Genomic DNA, 22,853 nt, shown 5'->3' on the forward strand with positions numbered 1-22,853 from the left:
ATTTCTTTTAATTAGTTGAATTTGAGTAAAAATTAAATTATTTTTATTGAATTGATTCAATGGAATTAGATGAAAAATTGAATTATTTTTATTAAATTGATTGAATGGAATTTGATGAAGAATTGAATTTCTTTTAATTAGTTGAATTTGAGTAAAAATTGAATTATTTTTATTGAATTGATTAAATGGAATTTGATAAAAATATTGAATTATTTTTATTGAATTGATTAAATGCAATTTGATGAAAAATTTAATTTCTTTTAATTAATGGAATTTAATGAAAAATTGAATTATTTTTATTGAATTGATTGGATGGAATTTGATGAAAAATTTAATTTTTTTTATTGAATCGAATTTAAGAAAAAACTAAATTTCTTTTATTGAATCGTATTTGAGAAAAAATTGAGTTCGATTATTGAATTTAAATAAATTGTGTTGAATGGAATTCGAATAAAAATTGAACTTCTTTTAATTAATTGAATTATTTTTATTGAATTAATTGAATGGAATTTGAGTAAAAATTGAATTATTTTTATTTAACTGATTGAATGGAATTTGATGAAAAATTGAATTTAATTTAATTAATTGATTTTGAGTAAAAATTGAATTCTTTTAAATAATTAAATTTGAGTAAAAATCGAATTCTTTTTATTACATTAAAAATGAATGGTATTTATTGAAATTTGAATAAAAATTTAATTCCGTTTATTGAATTTAATTGAATCGAATTCGAGTAAAAATTGAATTCTTATTGAATTTGTTTGTATTGTATTGAATGGAATTTGAATAAAAACTGAATTTTTTTTAATTAATAGAATCTGAATAAAAATTAAATTTCTTTTATTGAATTGAATTTAAGTAAAAATTTAATTATTTTTATTGAATTAAAATTGAATAAAAATTGAATTCAATGGAATTTGAGTAAAAATTTAATTTCTTTTACTTAATTGAATTTGAATAAAAATTGAATCTTATTGAATTTTATTCAACGAAATTTTCTTTTGTTTTCTTTAATTCAAGAAGAAATGAAAAATTTCAAAAAAAATATTTTCTTCTTTTCTTGTTTTTTATGTATATTTTTTAATTATTTAATTTAATTTTCTTTGTACCTTTTCTTTTTGGCTTGTATTTTCTTAACGAAAAATTTCTTTTTTTAAAAATTTATTTCGTCATGATAAAAAAAATTTTATTTTTCTTCTCTTATTTAAATGTTTTTAATAAATTTGCTTATTCTATTTGAAAAATTTTGAAATTCGTTCAAACAAAATGACGCGTGTTTACATTATTGTCGCATAAACTATGAATGTATAACATCTGAAAAACAGATGATAACGAAATTAATATACAATTAAAATTATGAAAATACAGTTTTTTTCAAAAAAAGAGAAAAAAAAGAAAATATCGTATATTGTTAGTACAGCTGATATTTTACAATAACGCAATAGAATGATTTGTTTAACAAAATACTTTTGTAGATCACAAATATTTCATAGAAAATTTTGTATAGAAGGAATTATTATTATTAATTTTTAAATTTTATATGGAAATATTTTTTTCTTTCTTTGGTTGACATTATAAAGAAATAAAAAAAAACATGCAAATAGAATAGAACAACAATAATTAAATAAAAATGTATTTACTTTTCTCCATTCTTAATAATTTATTCATTTTCAACTATTTTTGCATTCCACCTTTTTGCAAAAATTTCTGGCATTTTTTTATTATTTATTATCGTCTGATAATTTAAACGTGACACAAATAACTTCATGTGATTCTACTTAAGGTTTTAACAAGAAAAACTCCTCGGGGTCAGCAAACTTTGTTAATAATGAAATCAACTCTTTTTTTATCAAACGCAGCATCTATTTTTTTTTTCTCTTTCTCAAATCTTAATTATTGGAATTCGTGACAAATTTCCCTCTAAATATATATTTTATATTAATAGCATGTATTTTTTATCAACGATATTTTTATTATTAACAAAATGTCACTAATTCTGTTTTCATCAAATTTCAAAATCTATACAATTTTTTAATTCAATCTCTATTAAATAAAAGAAGTTCAAAAGTGAAGGATTATATTATCTGCATATTAGTGGCATAGGTCAATATTTATAAACCGATAAATGTACAAGTGGAAAATACAATATAGATTTTTGTTTTCCTTTTTTTTTAAATAAACAGTCTAAACGTTTTAACTTCCTGATGTAATTAGAGTAAATTTTTCATTTTCATTAATAGAAGACTAATTAGTCGGAAAATTGCATTAATTAGTATTTTATTAATTAAATGATCTATAATCTATAATCTACAATATATAATAATTTGAAATTATTTTATTAATTTACTAAATTTATAAAATTATAAAATTTATTAAAACAATTTCTTCGACATAAATAATCATAATTTTTTATAGTTATTATTATATAATATAATATAATATAATAATTAATAATATATATTATAAATATTATTATTTATTACTTATTAATTAATTAATATTTAATTAATTACTGCCTTAATTAATTGTATAATAATTACATATAATAGTATAATAAATACTAATAATTATTAGCGTAATATATTGATAATAATTTACGTATAGCTATTAATTAGTTGTTTCATCATCATCATTATCAGTGGACTCGTTAGGATGAAAGTTTTTTTGGAAAATATAAAATGTATCATTCGTTGAGTCACTGCGTAATTCCTCTTTAGATAAAGATTTTTCGGAAAACCCTTCAGGTGTTAATTCTTCATCTCGTTTTGCTTTCTCTTTATATTCTTTTAAAAGACTTTTAAAAGCTTCCGTTTCTTGATATGGCAGAGTGTTCCTTTTTTTCTATTTTTTTAAATAGTTAATTATTTATTAGGTATAATTATTATTATTGTATTTTTATTATTATTAATTAATATTATTTGCTTCTAAAGACTTGCTCTACATTTGTTATAATTATTTATTTATATAAATGTAGCAAAAAAAAAACTCTGAAAAAAAATTTATTTGATTGAAATTTAAATTTATTTTATAATTTAAATTTAAATTTATAATTAAATTTATAATTTAAATTTATAATTAAATTTATAATTTAAATTTATTTTATAAATTTAAATTTTATTTAAATTAATTAAATGGTATTTGCTTCAAGAAATTATTGTTTCAAATAAAATTTAATTTAAAATACAATTCAATCAAATGCAATTGATTTAAATAAAAATTACTTATTTCATTCAAAATTTATTTGATCAAAAATTATTGCTTGATAAATAATTGACCAGTAATCGGTTATTTGAATTAAATCAATTTTCCTTTTTCTTAGTAAAGAATAAATTAAAATAAAGAATAGGAAATAAATTTTACGTTTAATAAGAAAAAAAAAGTTTCTGAATATTTAGAAAGAGAGAAAATTGATACGTACTCGCTCGTTTATTGTGTGAGGTGACGTTTGACAAATTTTTGAATCTCTTTGCGTTGATCCATGCTCTCTAATGTATCTCACAATATCATATCTCTTTTGTCTTTCGTCTTCTCGTTTACGTATAGATTTCATTCTCTCATTCTCTTCTAAATCGCGAATTAATTTTTCATTTTTATCTAATATACTTTCATAAGAGCTTCCATAAAATTTTGAATGTGAAATTATTTTCCTTTCCGGAATAAGTTGTCGGCAATTTCTTCGCGAATAATTAGAATCTTCTTGGCAATTTTCTCGAGTTAATATTTTTCTCTTGCAACAATATTTACAACTTGAAATAATAAAGAGAAATTTATTTAGAAAATTATTTTCATTTTTATTATTATCGTTTTGTGTATTATTTTACAAAATAATATACAAATAAAAATAAATTCAATAAAACAAAGTAAATTAGAAATTAATTTTTTCATTTAATTAAATAATTAAGTAAGAAAATTAATTTACAAGTTAATTTTTTTTTTTATTTAAGGGGATTTGAACCTTGATGACGTCACAGTTTGTGCAAAGCATTAGTTTTAAATCTGTGACGTCATCATGGTTCAAATGCCCTTAAATGAAAAAAATTTACAAATTGATTTTTTTTTTATTAAAAAGGAGAGATACCTCTTGAATTTATTTGGTGCTTCTTTGTAAACTTCATCGACTTGACTATCTTCATCTCTTCTTTCGCTTTCCAATGATTTCTTCTCATTTTCCGAACTTGTATAGTAATTTTCATTGTATCTTGAAAAAAAATCTCTGGTTAATATAATTAATTAATTTTCAAAAAAAAAAGAAATAAATTTTCTCTCAAAAAAAACCTTCTACGAAAGAGACGTTTTTCTGTTGATAATTTTTGATAATTTCTTCTCTCATTGGGAATTTCCAAAGAAATATTTTTTTCCCCTTGTTTCACTTTTTCTTCATCATCAAAAAATGACTCATTTTTTATTTTTTCACGTTTATCTCTCGATTTTATTTCTTCATTATTGTATTTTTCTCTTGCGCCAATATTTGCTGCTTAAAGAATAGAAAAACAGTTTAGAAATTTCTGTTATTTTTTATATTGTTTTATATAGTATTTTGTAAATTATTATTTTAATTATAACATAATACTAAGAATAAATAATAATAAAAATAAATTGTCGAACAAACGATAAACCAGATGAAAAAATCAAACAAGTAAACAACAATAAATAAATTAATATAATACTTAAAAAAATAATTAAAACAATAAATAATAGTGATGACAATAAATCGTCATTACTTCTATAAAAAATAAACCAAATGAAAAAAATCTAATAAATAAAAAGCGACAAATTTAAAAAATACAAAAATAAAAAAAATGTGTTATTGTCGTTAATTAATTAGTTGATTAATTAATTAATTAAATATAAACATTAAAATGAAATCAGGTCAAAAGAAAGTGGAAAATATAAATTTGAGTAAACAAAAAATACTCATTGAAAATTATCAGAGTAAAGAAAAAGTGATAATAATATAATGCTCCTGAGCTCTTGATAGCCGGTCAAACAGATGTGTAAGAAGTTGAATTTAATTATTGTCTATATAGAATGATATATGAAAATAATTATCCAAAAAAAAGAAAGAAAGTTTATTTGCATAATACTGACAATCGTGAAATTTGTCAACTGAAGAATTACTAGATACACCAGTGACATCGATATAATTTTTCGTATCTTCTTGGGATTCACTGGAATCACGTTGAGTTTTTATTGACCTCGACAATTCTGTGATATCTTCATTTGCTGACGTTACTGAAGACGATGTTGAATACTTTGATTTATCACTCTCTTCAAAACTACCCGATTGATAATTCTAGCAAAATAAATATTTATACACGTATATAATTAATTCAATCATTGTCAATATTTAACAAAAATATTTTCTTCTCTTTTTGCGCAAAAATAGAAAAGAAATAAATTTTTTTGCAGAATTTAATTCAATTGATTAATTTATTCAATATTTGTTCTTTTCTTTTTTCAAAAACGAGAAGAAATTAATTATTGTTGTAAATAATTACATTAATTAATATATTCAATATTTGTTCTTCTCTTTTTTCAATAAAGTAAATTAATTGTTGATTTTAATTGCAATTAAATTAAATTCATTTTAATTTTTATTCTTCTTTTTTTCAACAAAAAAAATTTATTATTGTTGAATTAAATTAAGTGAAATGAATAATTTTTTGTTTCAAAACAATAGTAATAATTGACATTAGAATTAAATAAAAATTACTTGATATTCTTCGTCACTGCGTTTCCAAATTTCTGTGATTTCACTTTCGTCTGACGTTTTTGAGCCAGATAAATAATTTAAATTTTTCTCATTAGAGCATCGACAGTGATAGTCTAATTTTTCGTCGACTTGGAAATATTTCATCCTCTCGGTAATTGGCATTAAATGACTTTTATAATTAATTAAATTTAATTAATTTTCCTCTCATTTATAATTAAAATTTAAAAAATTTGAAATTACTTTGACAAAAAGTATAAAGAAAATATAAAAAATGTATAAAAAATATAAATATCTAAACAAAATATAAATGAAAACATAAATAAATATAGAAGAATATGTTAATTGATAAAATTAACTTAAATTAATTCAATTAAATTAAATAAATTTACTAAATTAGTTGATAAAAAATTAAATTCTATAAAAATGTAAAAAAAAAAAATATTAAAAAAATTAAATTGGAAAAAACAGTTATTGAAAATTTTCTTCACCTCGGTAATTGTTTTATGCAAAATTTTTTTTCGTATGGATATTGCAAAATTCGTTCATTTTTATTAAATTCTGGCCCTTGCAATGAATCGTATGATGTTGATTTTTCTCGATAATCAATACTGTACGATGAAGATGATGTCGAGACAGATGACGAATATAATTTCATTGTTTCTTGATCTTCAATTTCAATTTTTTTGTAATCCTTCGAAACTGTTTTTTTCTTCATTTTATAATTATTATTTTAATAATTATTATTATTCAATTATTTTAGTATTTTTATTTAATCATTTTAGTATTTAATTATTTTAGCATTTATTATTTAATTATTTTAGTATTTATTATTATTTAACTATTATATTTTCAATTACTCTCTTTTTTCCAAGCCAAAAAAATTTCAACAAATTGTCAAAAAATTTCCTGAAACCAAGACGTTTTTTTTCTTTCTTCTCTTTCTCAAATTTTCTCAATAAATTTTTGGATTCCTCATCTGATTGCACATCAATGCCCTCCTCTTGAAATTCTTCTGAGGAAGAAAGAGAAGAAGCTTTCGATAAATTGTCGAGATTTAATTTTTCCTTTTTACGTAAACGAAGCCCAAAACAAGTGGGACTTTCACTATCTGTTTCTATATCTTCTGTTTGAGTGCTAAATATCTTTAGAATAATTAATTGAAATTTTTTCTTTTAAGTCTAATTTTTTTTTCTGTAAACTATATTGAAGAAAAATTTATTCGAATCAAATGAACTTGTCTATTATCAAATAAATATTAACTTGAATTAAATTAATTTTTTTAAAAATTAAATTGAATTAAACTTCAATCAAATAATTTTTATTTCAATCAAATTAAATTACTCTTTAAATTAAAAATAATTAAGAAATTATTGGTTCAAATACAATTGTCTTTCAAATACAATTTGATTTGAATAGAATTATTTGATTCAAAAAATTATTTTAAAAAAATATTTATTTGATAATGTTTGCAAGTAATCGGTTATTTGAATCAAATAAATTTTTTTTCAGAAACTTAAGAAGTTGTACGAAAGGGAATTTTTACTAAAAAAAAAGTGCAAATAGATAAATTATAATAATTTATTTATTTAGAGTCAATTTATTTTTTTTTGTTCAATGATAAAAAAAATAGTAATAAATAATATTACTTTTTTTGGTATTATTTTTAATTGAATTATTATTCTAATTGCAATTTTTAATACCTGAGTAGAAACATCGTCGCGTAATGTTTGAGCTTCAACGTCTTTAAATGGAGTTTTTTGAGGAAGACTTTTGTCAATTTGAGATTCATCATCTTGATACGCTATTGAAGATAAATAACTTCAATATAGTAATTTTTTTGTATTTTTAATTCTTTTATTTTTTTATTTCTACTTTTTTTATTTCTACTTTTTTATTTCTACTTGTTTATTTCTATTTTTTTTATTTCTACTTTTTTTATTTCTGTTTTTTATTTTTCTATACTGTTTTCTTTTTTTTCTATATTATTTAATAAAATTTGATCAGTTTATAGAATTTTACTATTTCCTACTGTAACTGTATTCAGTGGAAGAAGAAACAGAGCTGATATCTTCCTCTACGAGATCCACTCCCTCTTCTATTTTACCCTTCGAGTACTTTGAGTCTTCTAATTTCTCTTTTGCATCCGATATTTTAGATTTTCTTCTCTTAGCCTCTTCTTCCGAGGAATCTCTTTCGATAATAATATTAATAATAAAAAAGGAAAGAAAAAAAAGATTTTCGATTAGATAAAATAAAAAATTGATTTACTTTTCTTCACTGATATCGGAAAAATCGCCATAATCCATTGGTGTTTTACAAACGGTGCACATATTCTCCAAATCCTTGAAACATTGCGGACAAAATAGACCAACGCAATTTGGCGTTGGACATTTAATGTGAGGAATTTCCTTGTCCCTCTCGATAGCGCCACACAAAAGGCAAATTCTTTCTTCAGAAGAGAAGCATTTTCTCAAAAGGGGACAAATTGCCGTTAATCTCTCCTTTAGTGTCACTTTTTCCGTAGTCTGATGTGCACCCTGCATACCAAATTTTCTTCTTAGTTGTCGTCTCGCGAATTTCAGGAAATTGCCTCTTGATCTTTAAATTCAAAATAAAAAAAATGAAAATTGAAAAACTAAATTATTAAATTATTAAATTAATTAAATTAAGAATGTGACAAATTTTTTTGTTCTGATTTGGAATTTCTTTTTACAGGCTAAAGGAGAATGAACCTCAGGATGTGATTATAGAGCCAAACAGCGCGCTCCTTGGCCCTTTCTGGATGATAGGAAATCATGACACATTGTCGCATACGCAAACCGTAGGGTTCGAAGATAATAATTAACCAACAGAAGAACATGAGGGTGAGAATTTGTAAATATCTATCGTAATTTGGTGGTATTGGATCCGGTAAGCATGGGACCATATTAATTTCCTCCTCTTCGGATTTTAACGAGAAAGCTTTCACGATACTTCGATAAAGTTCCGCTAAAAATCCAGTTCCTGACACGTGTACTTGAACCGAATTTTCCGGTATTTTTGTCTCGAATCTTCCGTGATATCTAAAAGGAAAATATTACACTTTACACCCAGAAAAAAAAACATTTAACTCAGAGCCTATATTAAATTATTTATTTGGATCAAATAAATTTTATTTGGTTAAAATAATTTCTCTTTGGATAGAATAAATTTATTTTGATCCCAAGAAATTTTATTTGATTCAAAGAGTTATTATTTGTTTCAAATAATTTTTTTTACATTAAAATTGAATTAAATGTCAAATAAATAATAAATTTATTAATAATTAATTAAAATAATAAACCAAACAAAAATTATTTGAACCGAATAAATTTAGTTTGGATCTTAGAATTTTTATTTGATTCAAATAAATTTTATTTGGTTGAAATAATTTTTTCTTTGCATCGAATAAATTTTTTTTGTTTCCAAGAAATTTTATTTGGTTCAGAGAGTTATTATTTGTTTCGAATAATTTTTTTTACATTAAATTGAATTAAATTTTAAAGAAATAATAAATGAAATCAAACCAAACAAAAATTATTTGAACCGAATAAATTTTGTTTGGATCAAATAATTTTTATTCGTTTCAGATAAATTTTTTTTTAAATTAAATCAAATTAAATTAAGTTTCAAATAAATGATTAATAAAATCAAATCAAATAAAAATTTTATTTATTTCAAATAAAAATTTTATTTTTGTTGAAATAAAACTTTTATTTGTGCTAAATAGCATTATTAAATTTAATTATTTAATTATTTTAATGAAATTAAATTAAAATTTGACAAATATACTTTTATTTGCCTCAAATAAATTATATTTGCACTATTAACTTGAAAATATAAAATTCGAACGAATTGATAATTAAAATGTGGAAAAATGAAGAAAAAAAGTAAAAACAGTTTTAAATTATTCATATTTGTTAGTTTGTTAATTTATTAATTCGTTAATTTATTCGAGCATTTGTTCGCATTTGTTTGAAAATTTATTTCACTACTTATTTGAGTAAAGTATCTTTAGAAATATTTTTTTCTCCTTTTTTTATTACCTAATAACGTCGAGAATCCAAAAGAGACTGTAATCAATAGCCATTTGAAAGAGAAGTTTAAATGAAATTAAACTCATAAAAACGGCAGATTTCGTAAGTTTCATTTTTTCGGCTTTAATTAATCGAATCGACGACAATGGAATATATTTATTTCTCTCACGCGGATTTAATGGGAGAACAGTTTCCTTGTCCAATCGCGCTCTTCGGAGATCAATTTCACGTAAATAATCCGTTAAATAACGATTATCAAATCGTAGATTCGTCAGCCATTTATATCGATAGAAAATTACTCTAAAAAACAGAACAAATTTTAATAGAAAAGAAAAATTTTTATTTATTTATTAAAAAAATAAGACGTTAATGAAAATTTATTTAGTTAAGCAGTAAAAGGGAAATTAAATTAATAAACTTCAAAAAAATTAAAAAAAGGAAAATATATATTTTTTTAATTTTAATTAATTATTAATAATAATAAAATAAATAATAAATAATAAAAAATTGACAACCTGACAAATATGAGTAAAATAAAGACGCTGGTCAAGCAGCTCAACATATCGAAGAACAAAAAGTATTTTTCAGTTCTTTGCTTTATTTCTGTGCTAATTCCCTTTGCAATATCAGTATTCGTTCGACTTCGATTACTCTCAAAATGAAATGAGTGGGAAAATTTTACTTTTACATAAAATATAGCCTTCACGTGCTTTGCGAATTTTTTTATCTCTGCAAAAATGAAAAAGGAAAGAGAAAATTATTTATTCGAGTTGGGAAATTTATTTTTCCTATTACAGTTATAGTAATTCAATTATTTTATTATAATTCTATTTTTATTTTTTTTTTTTTAAATTAACAAATTGGAAAAAGCCCTTTATTTTATTTTTATTTATTTATTGAATAAAGTAAATTTTTACCTACTTTTTCGAACAACGTTAACAATAGCATCCGAAAAAAATGACACAAGTTCACAAATGAAATCAAATGGTTTAACAATGTAGCAAATTGCGCCAACCACATAAGTCACATTACAAACACCGCCGAAAATTGATCCTAATTTTGCTTTACAATCATCCACAGCCTCTTCGAAGGCTCTATTACATCTTTCGAAAGGTGTGCCCAATTTTTTATTACACATATTTACAATTGAGCCCAACCACTCGTAAACTGATTGAATTACTTTTACTGAAAATGAAATACATATAATTTTTTTCAAATTTATAACACAATTAAAAAAAACTAATTAATTTTGAAATTAATAAAGTAGAAATATTTGAAATTAGTAAAACAATAAAAATTTTAAATTATTAAACAAAAATTTTTATTTTGATGACTATGAAAAAATTATGAAAGTAACTTACAAATACTGAGTACGAGCCTCTTAATGGCTATTAGGGTCATTTTGATTTTTTTCACAACAGTTTTTACTGTTTTTAAAACTTTCGTTATTGCATCTTTAAGAGCATTGAATGGCTCTCGAATTAAATCGAGAATTGATTTTACTGCTTCTTTCAAATGTTCCTAAAATAGTAAAGAAAAAGGAATTTTCTCGCATCATACAATAATTTTTGTAGATAAAAAATTTGTACGTATACAAATTATTTTTTTACATATACTTATCAATCAAAAATGTTTGTTTTAATTTTTTTTTTGAGTATTTTTTCGGTAGAAAATATTTACAAGGAATTAAACAAACATTTTTGTGAGTACCAAATTTTTTTTCACTGTCTTATTTTTTAATTATTGTTAATTCAATCTTACTTCGCCACAAGAAAGTGATTGCGATAAAACGCCAATATTGTTTAAAGTATTTTTGGCTGGTCCTGTGAGTGCAAGTATAAAAGCATAAGCCATAAGAGCCTGTCGACCGCGCTTTGACAAAAATTGTGGCATTATCAAAAAAACAAGACACCTGTGGGAGAAAAATTTATTTTTAAATTCAAATAAATAATTTGCCTTTAATTTTTTAATGCGAAAAAAGTTGAATATTAAACAAATCTGTATTTTGTTAGGAAAAAAATAAAATATCTAGATAAATAGAAAAATAAAATACTTACATAAAAAATAATAAAATAACAAAATAAATACAACAATAAAAAAACAAAATAAGTAAAATAATAAAATACCAAAATAAATGGAAAAATAATAAAGAATAGAAAAATAAATAAAACAATAAAAGAACAAAATAAGTAAAATAATAAAATAGAAAAATGAATAAAATAATAAAGTAACAAAATAAAAAAAATTATAATAACAAAGCAATTAAAAATAAAAAAATTTAGAATATTTTTGATAATAAAAATAAGAATAAAAATAAAAATAAAAAGTAAAATAATGTAAAAATAAAAGTAAGAATAAATATTGAAGTCAAAATAGAATAAAATTGTGAATAGAAATATTAACAGCAATAATAATAATACCTGACATACTTGGAAAAAGCCAAACCAAGTGTTAAAGCAATACCGAGCAATGAACACCACAATGTTGCAGATGATAATGAAAATTGTAGTTGAAAGACGAAAAAAATAAAAAATAGATACGTGAGAAAAATTCCACCAAAAAATCCAAAAACACTTTTTAATACATAATTCTCAAATGTTCCATTGGTTTTTAAAAGTAGTGCTTTTTTGTGAAACCACGTATCCTCCGGACAGGAGACAAGTTTTTTCAAAAAATCCTTTATCCTCTTCTTAACACTGTCTTGCAAGAAAAAAAATAAAATTGATTAAAATCGTTCATATTTTTAATGAATAAAATTATTCCTTCTTTCTATCTTTTTTTTGACAAAAGTAAACTTTTTGAGACAATTTTCCCAATTAAATTAATTCTTATTAAGTACAACTTAATTATTTATTATTATTATTATTATTATTATTATTATTATTATTTTATTTAACTTTGTTTTTTTAATTCCTATTATTTGTTTACTATTTTTAAATTATTTAAATACGTAAATAAATAATAATTAATAATAATTTTTGCTGTCTTACAGTAATTTAGCGTAACGAATTTTTTGAAAAATATTATAATGTATTTTTGCCCCTCTTGAAACTGCAATTGATTTTAATTTTTCATCATGATAATTGAGACGTGCATTTCTTAGCCGTGCTGCTTTTACAACTTGTTGGAAAAATGCCATTTTTTACCACTTATTTATTAATTGCTATGCTATATTAATATTTAATTATTAAATATTTCTTTCACTTTTACTAAAACATCTCGTATTTTTTAATAATTTACTTTTTTTGGTTTTAGATAATAATTAATTGTTAAGGTTATAAATATTCTACTTATATGACATAAAAATTAATGACACTGCAAAAAACGATTTTGTTTTGTTTGAAAAAGTTTTTAGTATTTTTATTAGTAGAATCCGAATTACACTTCATTTTTATTTATATATACATTTATCACCTATTTATACAACGAAAGTTCGATTGTACCATTTTTGAGTTTTGTTTATTTATTTTTATTGTATTTTTTATTATATTGTTATAAAAATATTAATACATTATAATAATCGTAAGTTTCCTTTCCGTTAGCAAATTATCTGCATTCATTTGTTTGTTTTGAAAATTTAATTTTGTGGGTTAAGTATTGGCATTTTATATATATTTTTTAATGTCAAACTTTTAAATGTGGAAAATACTTTACTTATTAAATTGTCTCGACTCTTTGGTAAAAAATGTAAAATTATCGAAAATTATCAAAAATTCAAAAATCCGATTTTCTTAAAATTCAACATTTTTTCTTCTCTTTTATAGAATTTAGCTTTATTATTTTTGTGCTTTTGGAAAATACTTTACTTATTTAATAGTTCGACTCTTTAGTAAAAAATCTAAAATTATCAAAAATTCGAAAAATTTCAAAAATCCGTTTTTCTTAAAATTCAACATTTTTTCATCTCCTTAATGGGATTTAGCTTTATTATTTTTGTGCTTTTAGAAAATACTTTACTTATTAAATACTCTTGACTCTTTGGTAAAAAATCTAAAATTATCGAAAATTATCAAAAATTCAAAAATCCGAATTTCTTAAAATTTAACATTCTTTCCTCTCTTTTATGGGATTTAGCTTCATTATTTTTGTGCTTTTGGAAAATACTTTACTTATTAAATTGTCTCGACTCTTTGGTAAAAAATCTAAAATTATCGAAAATTATAAAAAATTCAAAAATCCGAATTTCTTAAAATTCAACATTTTTTCCTCTCTTTTATGGGATTTAGCTTTATTATTTTTGTGCTTTTGGAAAATACTTTACTTATTTAATACTCTCGACTCTTTGGTAAAAAATCTAAAATTATCGAAAATTATCAAAAATTCAAAAATCCGAATTTCTTAAAATTCAACATTTTTTCCTCTCTTTTATGGGATTTAGCTTCATTATTTTTGTGCTTTTGGAAAATACTTTACTTATTAAATTGTCTTGATTCTTTGGTAAAAAATGTAAAATTATCGAAAATTATCAAAAATTCAAAAATCCGATTTTCTTAAAATTCAACATTTTTTCTTCTCTTTTATACGATTTAGCTTTATTATTTTTGTGCTTTTGGAAAATACTTTACTTATTTAATAGTTCGACTCTTTAGTAAAAAATCTAAAATTATCAAAAATTCGAAAAATTTCAAAAATCCGTTTTTCTTAAAATTCAACATTTTTTCATCTCTTTTATGGGATTTAGCTTCATTATTTTTGTGCTTTTGGAAAATACTTTACTTATTAAATTGTCTTGATTCTTTGGTAAAAAATGTAAAATTATCGAAAATTATCAAAAATTCAAAAATCCGATTTTCTTAAAATTCAACATTTTTTCTTCTCTTTTATACGATTTAGCTTTATTATTTTTGTGCTTTTGGAAAATACTTTACTTATTTAATAGTTCGACTCTTTAGTAAAAAATCTAAAATTATCAAAAATTCGAAAAATTTCAAAAATCCGTTTTTCTTAAAATTCAACATTTTTTCATCTCTTTTATGGGATTTAGCTCTATTATTTTTGTGCTTTTAGAAAATACTTTACTTATTAAATACTCTCGACTCTTTGGTAAAAAATCTAAAATTATCGAAAATTATCAAAAATTCAAAAATCCGAATTTCTTAAAATTCAACATTTTTTCCTCTCCTTAATGGGATTTAGCTTCATTATTTTTGTGCTTTTGGAAAATACTTTTCTTATTAAATTGTCTCGACTCTTTGGTAAAAAATCTAAAATTATCAAAAATTCGAAAAAATTCAAAAATCCGATTTTCTTAAAATTCAACATTTTTTCTTCTCTTTTATGGGATTTTGCTTCATTGTTTTTGTGCTTTTGGAAAATACTTTACCTATTAAATTGTCTCGACTCTTTGGAAAAAAATAAAAAATGATTAAAAATTATCAAAAATCCGAAAAATTGAATTTCTTAAATTTCAACATTTTTTTTCTCTTTTATACCATTTAGCTTTATTATTATTTGAATTTTTATTCAAGAGAAAAAATGGAAAACTGAAAAAATTTAGAATTTTTTAAAAATTACAGGCCTTTTCCATGATTTCCCTGATTTCCAGAAGCCTTTTAAAAATTCCATACCATTTCCATGATTTCCAGATTCTGTAGGAACCCTGCTTTTGTCTGACTTTCTTCTAAATTATCGAATTCAGTGATTTCTGGGGTGAATTTGGTTAAGTTGTAAAATGATTAATTTCTATTTGAATTCGTTTTTTTTGAATGTAGAAAATCTGATGTTAATTTAATTCTTTTTTCGTTATGCACGGCAAAAAATATTTAGCTGGATGAACTACAGATTTCACTTTAGTAGCGAAATTTTTCAGTGCTTCAATTAATACTTTCGTTATTCTAGAGAAACTTATCGCTATTTCAAGTAAAACTTTTTTCAGTGTGTAATAATTATTATTTCTTTAAAACGTATTTAATTTAAAATGGCTTTATAAAATAAGCAATGCAAAAGATGACCCAGATACTAATTGTAATTGTTCTAGCCATAGTTTAAGTCTAGTAATGTAAATTCTATTTAAATTGAGACCATTGAGTGAAATTATTTGTATTTTAGTTAGTTAAATCTCTTTGTTAGGTTATAATAATTATTTCTTTAAAATTTTTTAAATTGTTTAAAATAAGCAGCCCCATACAACATTCCCGCGCGCTTGCGCGCGGATAGTTTGGCTAGTTATTATTAATGGATATTAAATATATAAAAAATAAAAAATAGCTAGATACTTTTTTCATTTGATAAATAAGAAATAAAATAAGATTTTTAATTAATTTAATTAATTTAAAATAAGAAAAAATAATTAAAATAAAAAAGATTTTTTTTTAAATTGAGTTACATTAAAAAATTTAAAATTGCGTTAAATAAAAATTTGGTAAAGTAGAAATTTATTGTTACAGAGATGAATAATAAGAAGAAGTAATTGATCTGCAGAGTTGAAATTTTAAACCGCTCAACATTACATTGAATCGTCCATCGATGGCGCTAAGAGTTTCATTTTCGAACTGTGTTTGAAATTAAATTGACAAATATTAATTTAAATATCATCGTTATCATGTGAATTACATTAACGTGTCTGTTTATTCAATTTTTTTTTGTTATCTCACAAGCAAAAAAATATACGAAGTAGAACATTTATATTTTAAATGGATCACAGTTGAGAATATGAATAAATATTACAAAATTTTTTTTTAAACTAACTGAATAAAAATTAGAATTAATTCTAAACGTATTTAAATGTAACTATAATCATAAAATTTTTTTTAAATTTCACGAAAAAAAAAGATTTAATGAAATGCAAAAAAAGAAATAGTTTTTTTTCGTATTCTGCAAAATAGAATTTTCTGAGACCGTTATTCAATATACAATATGCCGATAAGACTTATCAATATTTTCAGTTTGGGAGGTCATTTTTAATGCTTTTCGTTTATTGTAATCTTATAAATTTCGATTTAGTAACTTTTAAATTGTTTATTAGACTGTAAATGAAACGATTTTTTAAATTTTAATTAAGAACACCCAGAGGGAAATTTTATTTGAACCCAAATATAATTTTAGTTAAATTTCTGGTAAAAAAGGTCCAAATACCTACAATAAATAAATAAATAAAATATATTTAATTATAATAATGGTTATTAAAAACCGACCACTTGACTATTATCAAATAAATATTTACTTGAATCAAATAATTTTTATTTCCATCATATAAATTATTTTTGAACTAAATACTTTCATTTGAATTGCTTCATTTGACGCAAATAATGTTTCATTGATTTAAATAAAAATTATTTGTTTCAAGTGAATATTTTTTTTGATAATAGACAAGTAATCGGTTATTTGAATCGAATAATTTTTTTGTCAGTAATTAATTATTAGTTTAAATTACCAAATTACACCCAGAAAAAGGATATATTTGACTTAGAGTCAATTCGACTTTTTATTTGTTTCAAATTTATTTTTTGTTTTATTTATTTTTGCCAAATAAAATTTCTATTTAAAACAAATAAATAATTTCGTAGATTCAGAGACAAATATACTTTTATTTTGTTTAAATAGAATTTTCCCTAGTTGCGTGGAGAGAAATACTGAAAAAAATTTATTCGATTCAAATAACCGATTACTTGACTATTATCAATTAAATATTTACTTGAATCAAATAATTTTCATTTTTGAGTCAATTGAATGGTATTCGCTTCAAACATTAAAATTATTGGTTCAAATACAATTTAATTGATAAAAATAAAAATTATTTGATTCAAGTAATTATATTTAATTGATAATAGACAAGTAATCGGTTATTTGAATCAAATACATTTTTTTTCCAGTGAAGGATTTTCGAAAATATATGACATTAAATAATTATTATTAATACTATTATTATTATTTTTATTATTATTATCATTATTTTTATTATTAATATTATTAGTTATTAATGATTAATAAATATAATATAATTAATAAATACTTCAATTAGTAAATATTAAATATCTTGAAATGAAATACATTTATTAATTCGATAGTAGCATTGCCAAATTATTAATTATCGATTACCTATTTAATAAATTAATTAAAATGCTAAACAGCAAAGGTAAAATAACGAGAACTCGGGTTCTGTTTCAGCTATCAACGATCCTGTCGAATGTGTAGGAGTGGGGCAAGGGGCGCACAATCCAAACCGATAGTGGAACCCACACCGCAGCAGTTCACTTTGCCAGCTGTGTGGTTTAGTGAACGTGTCTTCCCTGTTTTGTACAGTTTCAAAGACCAGGTAAAAACGTGTTTAAGGTGCCTCCTTCATCCATGTTATTCACGTTCTGAAAAAATTTCAATTTTATCTTCTAATATTTTTTTTTAAGTGAAAATTGAAAAAAAAGTGTATGTGTGTGTTTTTTTCCCTTAAAGCTCAACGAAAAGAAGAAACCAAAAAGAAGAAGAGAAGGAAGAAATGTCCTGAAATTGTACCACGTGACCGCGATGTTCAAACGGAGTGGTTATTCTTATCAGTTAATAATTAACGGGCAAATGTTACGGCTTATCAGTGAGAATACACGCGGTGTGTAAGATTTTTTACACATACGCATCATCATCATCATTATCATCATCATCAAAAAGAGTGACGACTACGGAAACATAAGGAAATGACAACAAGAGAGCTTTACGTAAAGGTAAATTTTTTTTTTTGCTAGAAAATAGCGAAAGAAAAAATAGAAAATAAGTATTGTTATTCTTTTCTTACACTGTAAGAAAGAAGAGAGTTAAATTTTGACTCTGGCAATTCGCAATTTTTAGTGATGAGAATTTAAAGAGAAAAATTTTCAGTTGAAGCAAACGGAGTATTTACAAAATTGAATTTTTACTTCGCTTTGTTAATTTTTTTGCTAAATGTAACTGCGAAATAATTCCCAAGGGAAATGGAAAAATCGCATTGACTTTGGCACGTTCTTAACTTTTGTTTCACTTAACGACTCGAAAAGGGAGTTAACTCGAGAAGAGAGTCAGTTCGAAAAGGGAGTCAACTCGAAAAGAGAGTCAGTTCGAAAAGGGAATCAACTCGGAAAAGGAATTAACTCGAAAAAGTAATCAACTCGAAAAGGGAATAAAATCAAAAAGGGAATTAAATCGAAAAGTCAGTCAACTCGAAAAGGAAATCAACTCGAAAAGAGAATAAACTCAAAATTAACTCGAATTAACTCCAAAAATGAATTAATTCAAAAACTGAATCTACTCACTTTTGGAGTAAATTTTCAACAATCGAAAAAATTAACCCCAGATGACATTTAATCGTTCCGAAATTTTTCCCAGTTGAGTTAAGATTAAAGGGGTGAAAGCTCGTATCTGGAGCAAGCAAGGATCCGTGTGCTTTAAAAAAAACTCGAGATCAATATTGTGGGAGGAAAAGCAGGTGAACCTCAATACATTTTGAAAATATTTGTCTCATCTTCAATTTCAAATATTTCTAAATATTGCTTAGGACAAAAAGTCATTGTGGGAAAAGTTTATTGTAACTTGACAGTGGATTTTTTTCATTATGATGGAAATAATTTTAAAGGGATTAGATGTTGTTATTTGTTTTCATGTGAAATCAATGTTGATGAAGGTTTTGTTCGTGATGTAGTTCAGTAGCTGCGCATAAAGTACTCTAACTTTCTCCACATATACACGCGAAGAGAAGATATCTAACTTTAAAGGGATGCTTCGAATCCTTTTGCAGAATTGGAAAAAAAATTTATAATTTGTTATTATTCATTAATAATAACAAATTGTAATTTTTTTTATTATTAGAATTATTATCACAATTATTATTAGAATTATTACACTAAAAAAAATTATTTGATACAAATAATCGATTATTTGACTATTATCAATTAAATATTTATTTGTCTCAGAAGCAACTAGATTATTTATTTGTTTTAAACAAAAATTTTATTCGATATAAATAAAGCAAATAAAATTTTATTTAAACGAAATAAAATTTATTAGTTAAATTTCATCTCGAATTTTATTTAAATCGAGACAAGTTATATTTGAACCAATAATTTTAGTATTTGAAGGAGGCTACCATTTATTTGAGTTAGTCTCTCAATTTCAATAATTCAAATTTAGAGTCGAATTTAAAAAAATAAATAATGTAAAAAAAATACAAGAATTGTCTTTTTTACGGCAAAAAAAAAAACGGAGAAGAATATAAGAAGCTCTGTTTATTATAACTTCTTGAGATTACTTATTGATCACTATCACCAACTTATGAAGAAAATTGATCAAACACGATAATTACCTTTCTTTATCAAATCGTAAAATAACAATAGATAGTTTAATTGTTTACGTAAATAATAAATAAGTAATATAAATAAATAATTTATTAAGACTACTATTAGTACAATATTTATTATTTATTATTACTGTAATTATTATAAGTATTTATATTATTATAATCATAATATTTAAATAACAATATTTTTACTAAAATCAATCAAATAGTATTTGCTTCAAAAGAAACAATTCATCTGAATTTATTGGTTCAGAAACAATTTAGAATTTTATTTAAATAAAAATAGTTTGATTCAAGTAAATAATTATTTGATAATAGTCAAGTGATCGGTAATTGAATCGAATTTTTTTTCTTAATGATGAATTTAAATTAATATTTCAAACGATTTCTTTCTAATTTAAAAAAAGAGAGCCGCTAATTAAGTAAAAATTATTTGATTCGAGTAAATATTTATTTTGATAATAGACAAATAATCTTTTATTTTAATCTAATAATTTTTTTTCAGTGTGATTAATTATTAATTTAAATTACCAAATGACATCTGGAGAAAAAATATATCTGACTCAGAGCCAACTATATAGACTATTTATTTGTTTCAAAAAAATATTTGATTTAAATAAAAAAAAATAAATAAAATTTAATTTGGTTCAAATAAAAGTTTTAGTCATTAAATAAAATTTTTTCTGAGTGTATTAATTAATTGTAAATTTAAAAGAAAAAAGTTTTTTTTGAAATTTTTAATTAAATTCAATTTAAAACAGTAGGATTATTATTTATGTTAATTAAAAGTAAAAAAACAAAAATTAAAAAAAATAGAATACAGGTTACATCTTCTCTTGTAATTACATCCGATGAATTTGCTCTATGAAAGTGCATTCACCTTATTTGTGAACCTGAAGCAATAATAGGTTTTTTCACTATAAAAAAAAGTAAATAGAAATAAAAAGTTTAATGATTTCAAACATTCGTAACATAGTTTCAAATAATCCTCCAGACAATTACCAGATTCATTATACAGAATAATTTAAATTAAAAGAACAATATAACTATTATACGCAGTATAAACATTAAATTATTTTACTTTTACGTAATTTAAATGAAGTATTTTTTTTAATTAAATTATTCTATTCCGGGAAAATTTAAATATTCTTTTCTAATTTTATACATTATAATTATCAATTCTTAAATCTCAAAATACAAACAAAAAAAAATAATATGGAAAAAGTAAAAGTTCAATTCTAAATTTAGCAACAAATTAAATTTCATTGCCAACTTAACCTTCATTATCGAATGTATAAATTAAAGCAATAACTCATTGAATAACGGTTTGACCGGTATTTTATGTAACATACACGCTCATTAACTTTTATAAACGCATAGAATAAGTGAGCGTGTGTGCATATTATTTACACTCTTTGCAAAGGTGCGTGGGAATTGAAAATTTGTCTCATGAGAAATGAAGATATACTTTGTCAAGAAGGAGAAGGAAATTTCAAAGACTTATATTTATATCGTTTTTAATATTTACACTAAAAAAATATTAAATTAAAAAAAATTACTTGTTCAATACAATTAATTTTACTTATTTACTACTTACTAATTTACTAATTTACAACTATTTACTATTTTAATTAATTTACTATTTAATTAATGCATAATTTTAATATTAATTTTATTTCAATTTTCGTTCGCTTTATTAATTAATAATTATTTTGATTTTGATTAGTTTCAATCTTCTTGATATCTTCCTTTACTAATTGCTCTAATTAATTAATAAAAGTGATTTCCATAATTTACAGTTTTCAAGACTATTAAAAGTTTCTAAAATATCAATAAACTTGTATTAATTGTATTTTCAAATCAAATATTAATTAAATTTCAAATTTAATTATTTATTTATTTATATTTATTAGGAAAATTGATTCTCGAATATGTAAACGTTTAATTTTATTTTAGTTTTTTGTATAGTAATTTTTAAAAATATTTATACAGAAAAAACATTTTGTTCGTTTGAACGTTCAAGTGAACGAAATATTTTTTATTAAAGTACTTTCATAAATTACTGATTGCAATAAAAATTAAAAACTTAAATTTTGTATTTACAAAACTTTAAAAATAAATTTCTTTGACAGTGACGCAAAATTATTACAATAAAAATTTAATTTGAAGAAGAAGTAAATAAATTTTGTTCCATTGAACGTTCAGAGATTTAGAATAATTAAAATTTAATTGATTGAAATAAAAATTATTTTTGATTCAATTAAAATTTAGAAAATAATAATATTCTATTATTTAAAAAAAATTTTAATAAAAATTTCACAGGAATTCAAATACATACCAATTTTTTTTATATATTTCTTCGCACCAATTCAATAATTTTTAATTTTGTAATGCAGTTTCTCCAAGGAATTCAAATATATTCAGAGAATTGCAAAAAAAATAGTTCTGAGAAATTCAATTATTTCGAAAAATTTAAATAAAATTCTTTTAAAAATTCTATTATTAACAAAAAAATTTAACAAAATTCTTTACAAGATTTAGTTAATAAACTTGAAATTTTAATAAAATTTTCCTATACAATTCAATTATTTTTAATACAATTCTTCTTCTTGAGAATTCAATTTTTTATGCGAATTCAATTATTTAGAAAAAAGTTGAATAAAATTCTTCGCTAGAAATCAATTATTTTTGTAAATAATAAAATTTTTCTTAAGAATAAATTATTTAAAAGAATTTTGATAAAATACTTTATAAATTTGAAAAATAATAAAATTGGTCGTAGAATAAAAATATTTTTGTAAAATATAATATTCTTCCTAGAAAAACAATT

The 22,853-nt window shown here is 22.1% G+C and overlaps 3 protein-coding genes across 4 annotated transcripts in view; 1 reads left to right on the forward strand and 2 right to left on the reverse strand.

The window, feature by feature from the left end:
* Positions 1 to 2,607: 2,607 nt before the first annotated feature.
* LOC122504353 lies at positions 2,608 to 3,554 on the reverse strand. Its single transcript, XM_043615424.1, has 2 exons — positions 3,419 to 3,554; positions 2,608 to 2,841 (listed from the first exon to the last, which is right to left on the reverse strand). The coding sequence occupies exons 1-2, from the start codon at positions 3,548 to 3,550 to the stop codon at positions 2,608 to 2,610; spliced, it is 366 nt and encodes a 121-aa protein (XP_043471359.1). The 5' UTR covers positions 3,551 to 3,554.
* An 875-nt stretch (positions 3,555 to 4,429) lies between these two features.
* LOC122504354 (DC-STAMP domain-containing protein 2-like) lies at positions 4,430 to 12,907 on the reverse strand. Its single transcript, XM_043615425.1, has 13 exons — positions 12,759 to 12,907; positions 12,189 to 12,464; positions 11,530 to 11,680; positions 11,130 to 11,289; positions 10,690 to 10,953; positions 10,284 to 10,497; positions 9,778 to 10,068; positions 8,446 to 8,775; positions 7,982 to 8,311; positions 7,743 to 7,903; positions 7,414 to 7,514; positions 5,126 to 5,293; positions 4,430 to 4,474 (listed from the first exon to the last, which is right to left on the reverse strand). The coding sequence occupies exons 1-13, from the start codon at positions 12,905 to 12,907 to the stop codon at positions 4,430 to 4,432; spliced, it is 2,640 nt and encodes an 879-aa protein (XP_043471360.1).
* Positions 12,908 to 17,874: 4,967 nt separating this feature from the next.
* LOC122504355 (unconventional myosin-Va) overlaps positions 17,875 to 22,853 on the forward strand; it is a 36,694-nt gene continuing 31,715 nt past the window's right edge. For both annotated transcript variants that reach the window (XM_043615427.1, XM_043615428.1), the window contains exons 1-2: positions 17,875 to 18,022; positions 18,157 to 18,419. In XM_043615427.1, the coding sequence (XP_043471362.1) occupies positions 18,393 to 18,419 (27 nt within the window). In that variant the 5' untranslated portion in view covers positions 17,875 to 18,022; positions 18,157 to 18,392. The remainder of the gene's footprint in view (positions 18,023 to 18,156; positions 18,420 to 22,853) is intronic.

This window comes from Leptopilina heterotoma, unplaced genomic scaffold (genome assembly GCF_015476425.1).
Source record: "Leptopilina heterotoma isolate Lh14 unplaced genomic scaffold, ASM1547642v1 Lhet_292, whole genome shotgun sequence".
Lineage (NCBI taxonomy): Eukaryota > Metazoa > Arthropoda > Insecta > Hymenoptera > Figitidae > Leptopilina > Leptopilina heterotoma.

What these genes read in the sequence shown, in the direction of transcription:
- LOC122504353 (XM_043615424.1), bottom strand. Translation starts at nt 3,550, where the DNA reads ATGAAATCTATACGTAAACGAGAAGACGAAAGACAAAAGAGATATGAT. An exon ending in CTCACACAATAAACGAGCGA is followed by an intron (nt 2,842 to 3,418) that starts GTACGTATCAAT and finishes TTAAAAAAATAG; the next exon opens with AAAAAAAGGAACACTCTGCC.
- LOC122504354 (XM_043615425.1), bottom strand. Translation starts at nt 12,907, where the DNA reads ATGGCATTTTTCCAACAAGTTGTAAAAGCAGCACGGCTAAGAAATGCA. An exon ending in GCTTTTTCCAAGTATGTCAG is followed by an intron (nt 11,681 to 12,188) that starts GTATTATTATTA and finishes TTTCTCCCACAG; the next exon opens with GTGTCTTGTTTTTTTGATAA. An exon ending in TTCCACTGAATACAGTTACA is followed by an intron (nt 7,515 to 7,742) that starts GTAGGAAATAGT and finishes TATCTTCAATAG; the next exon opens with CGTATCAAGATGATGAATCT.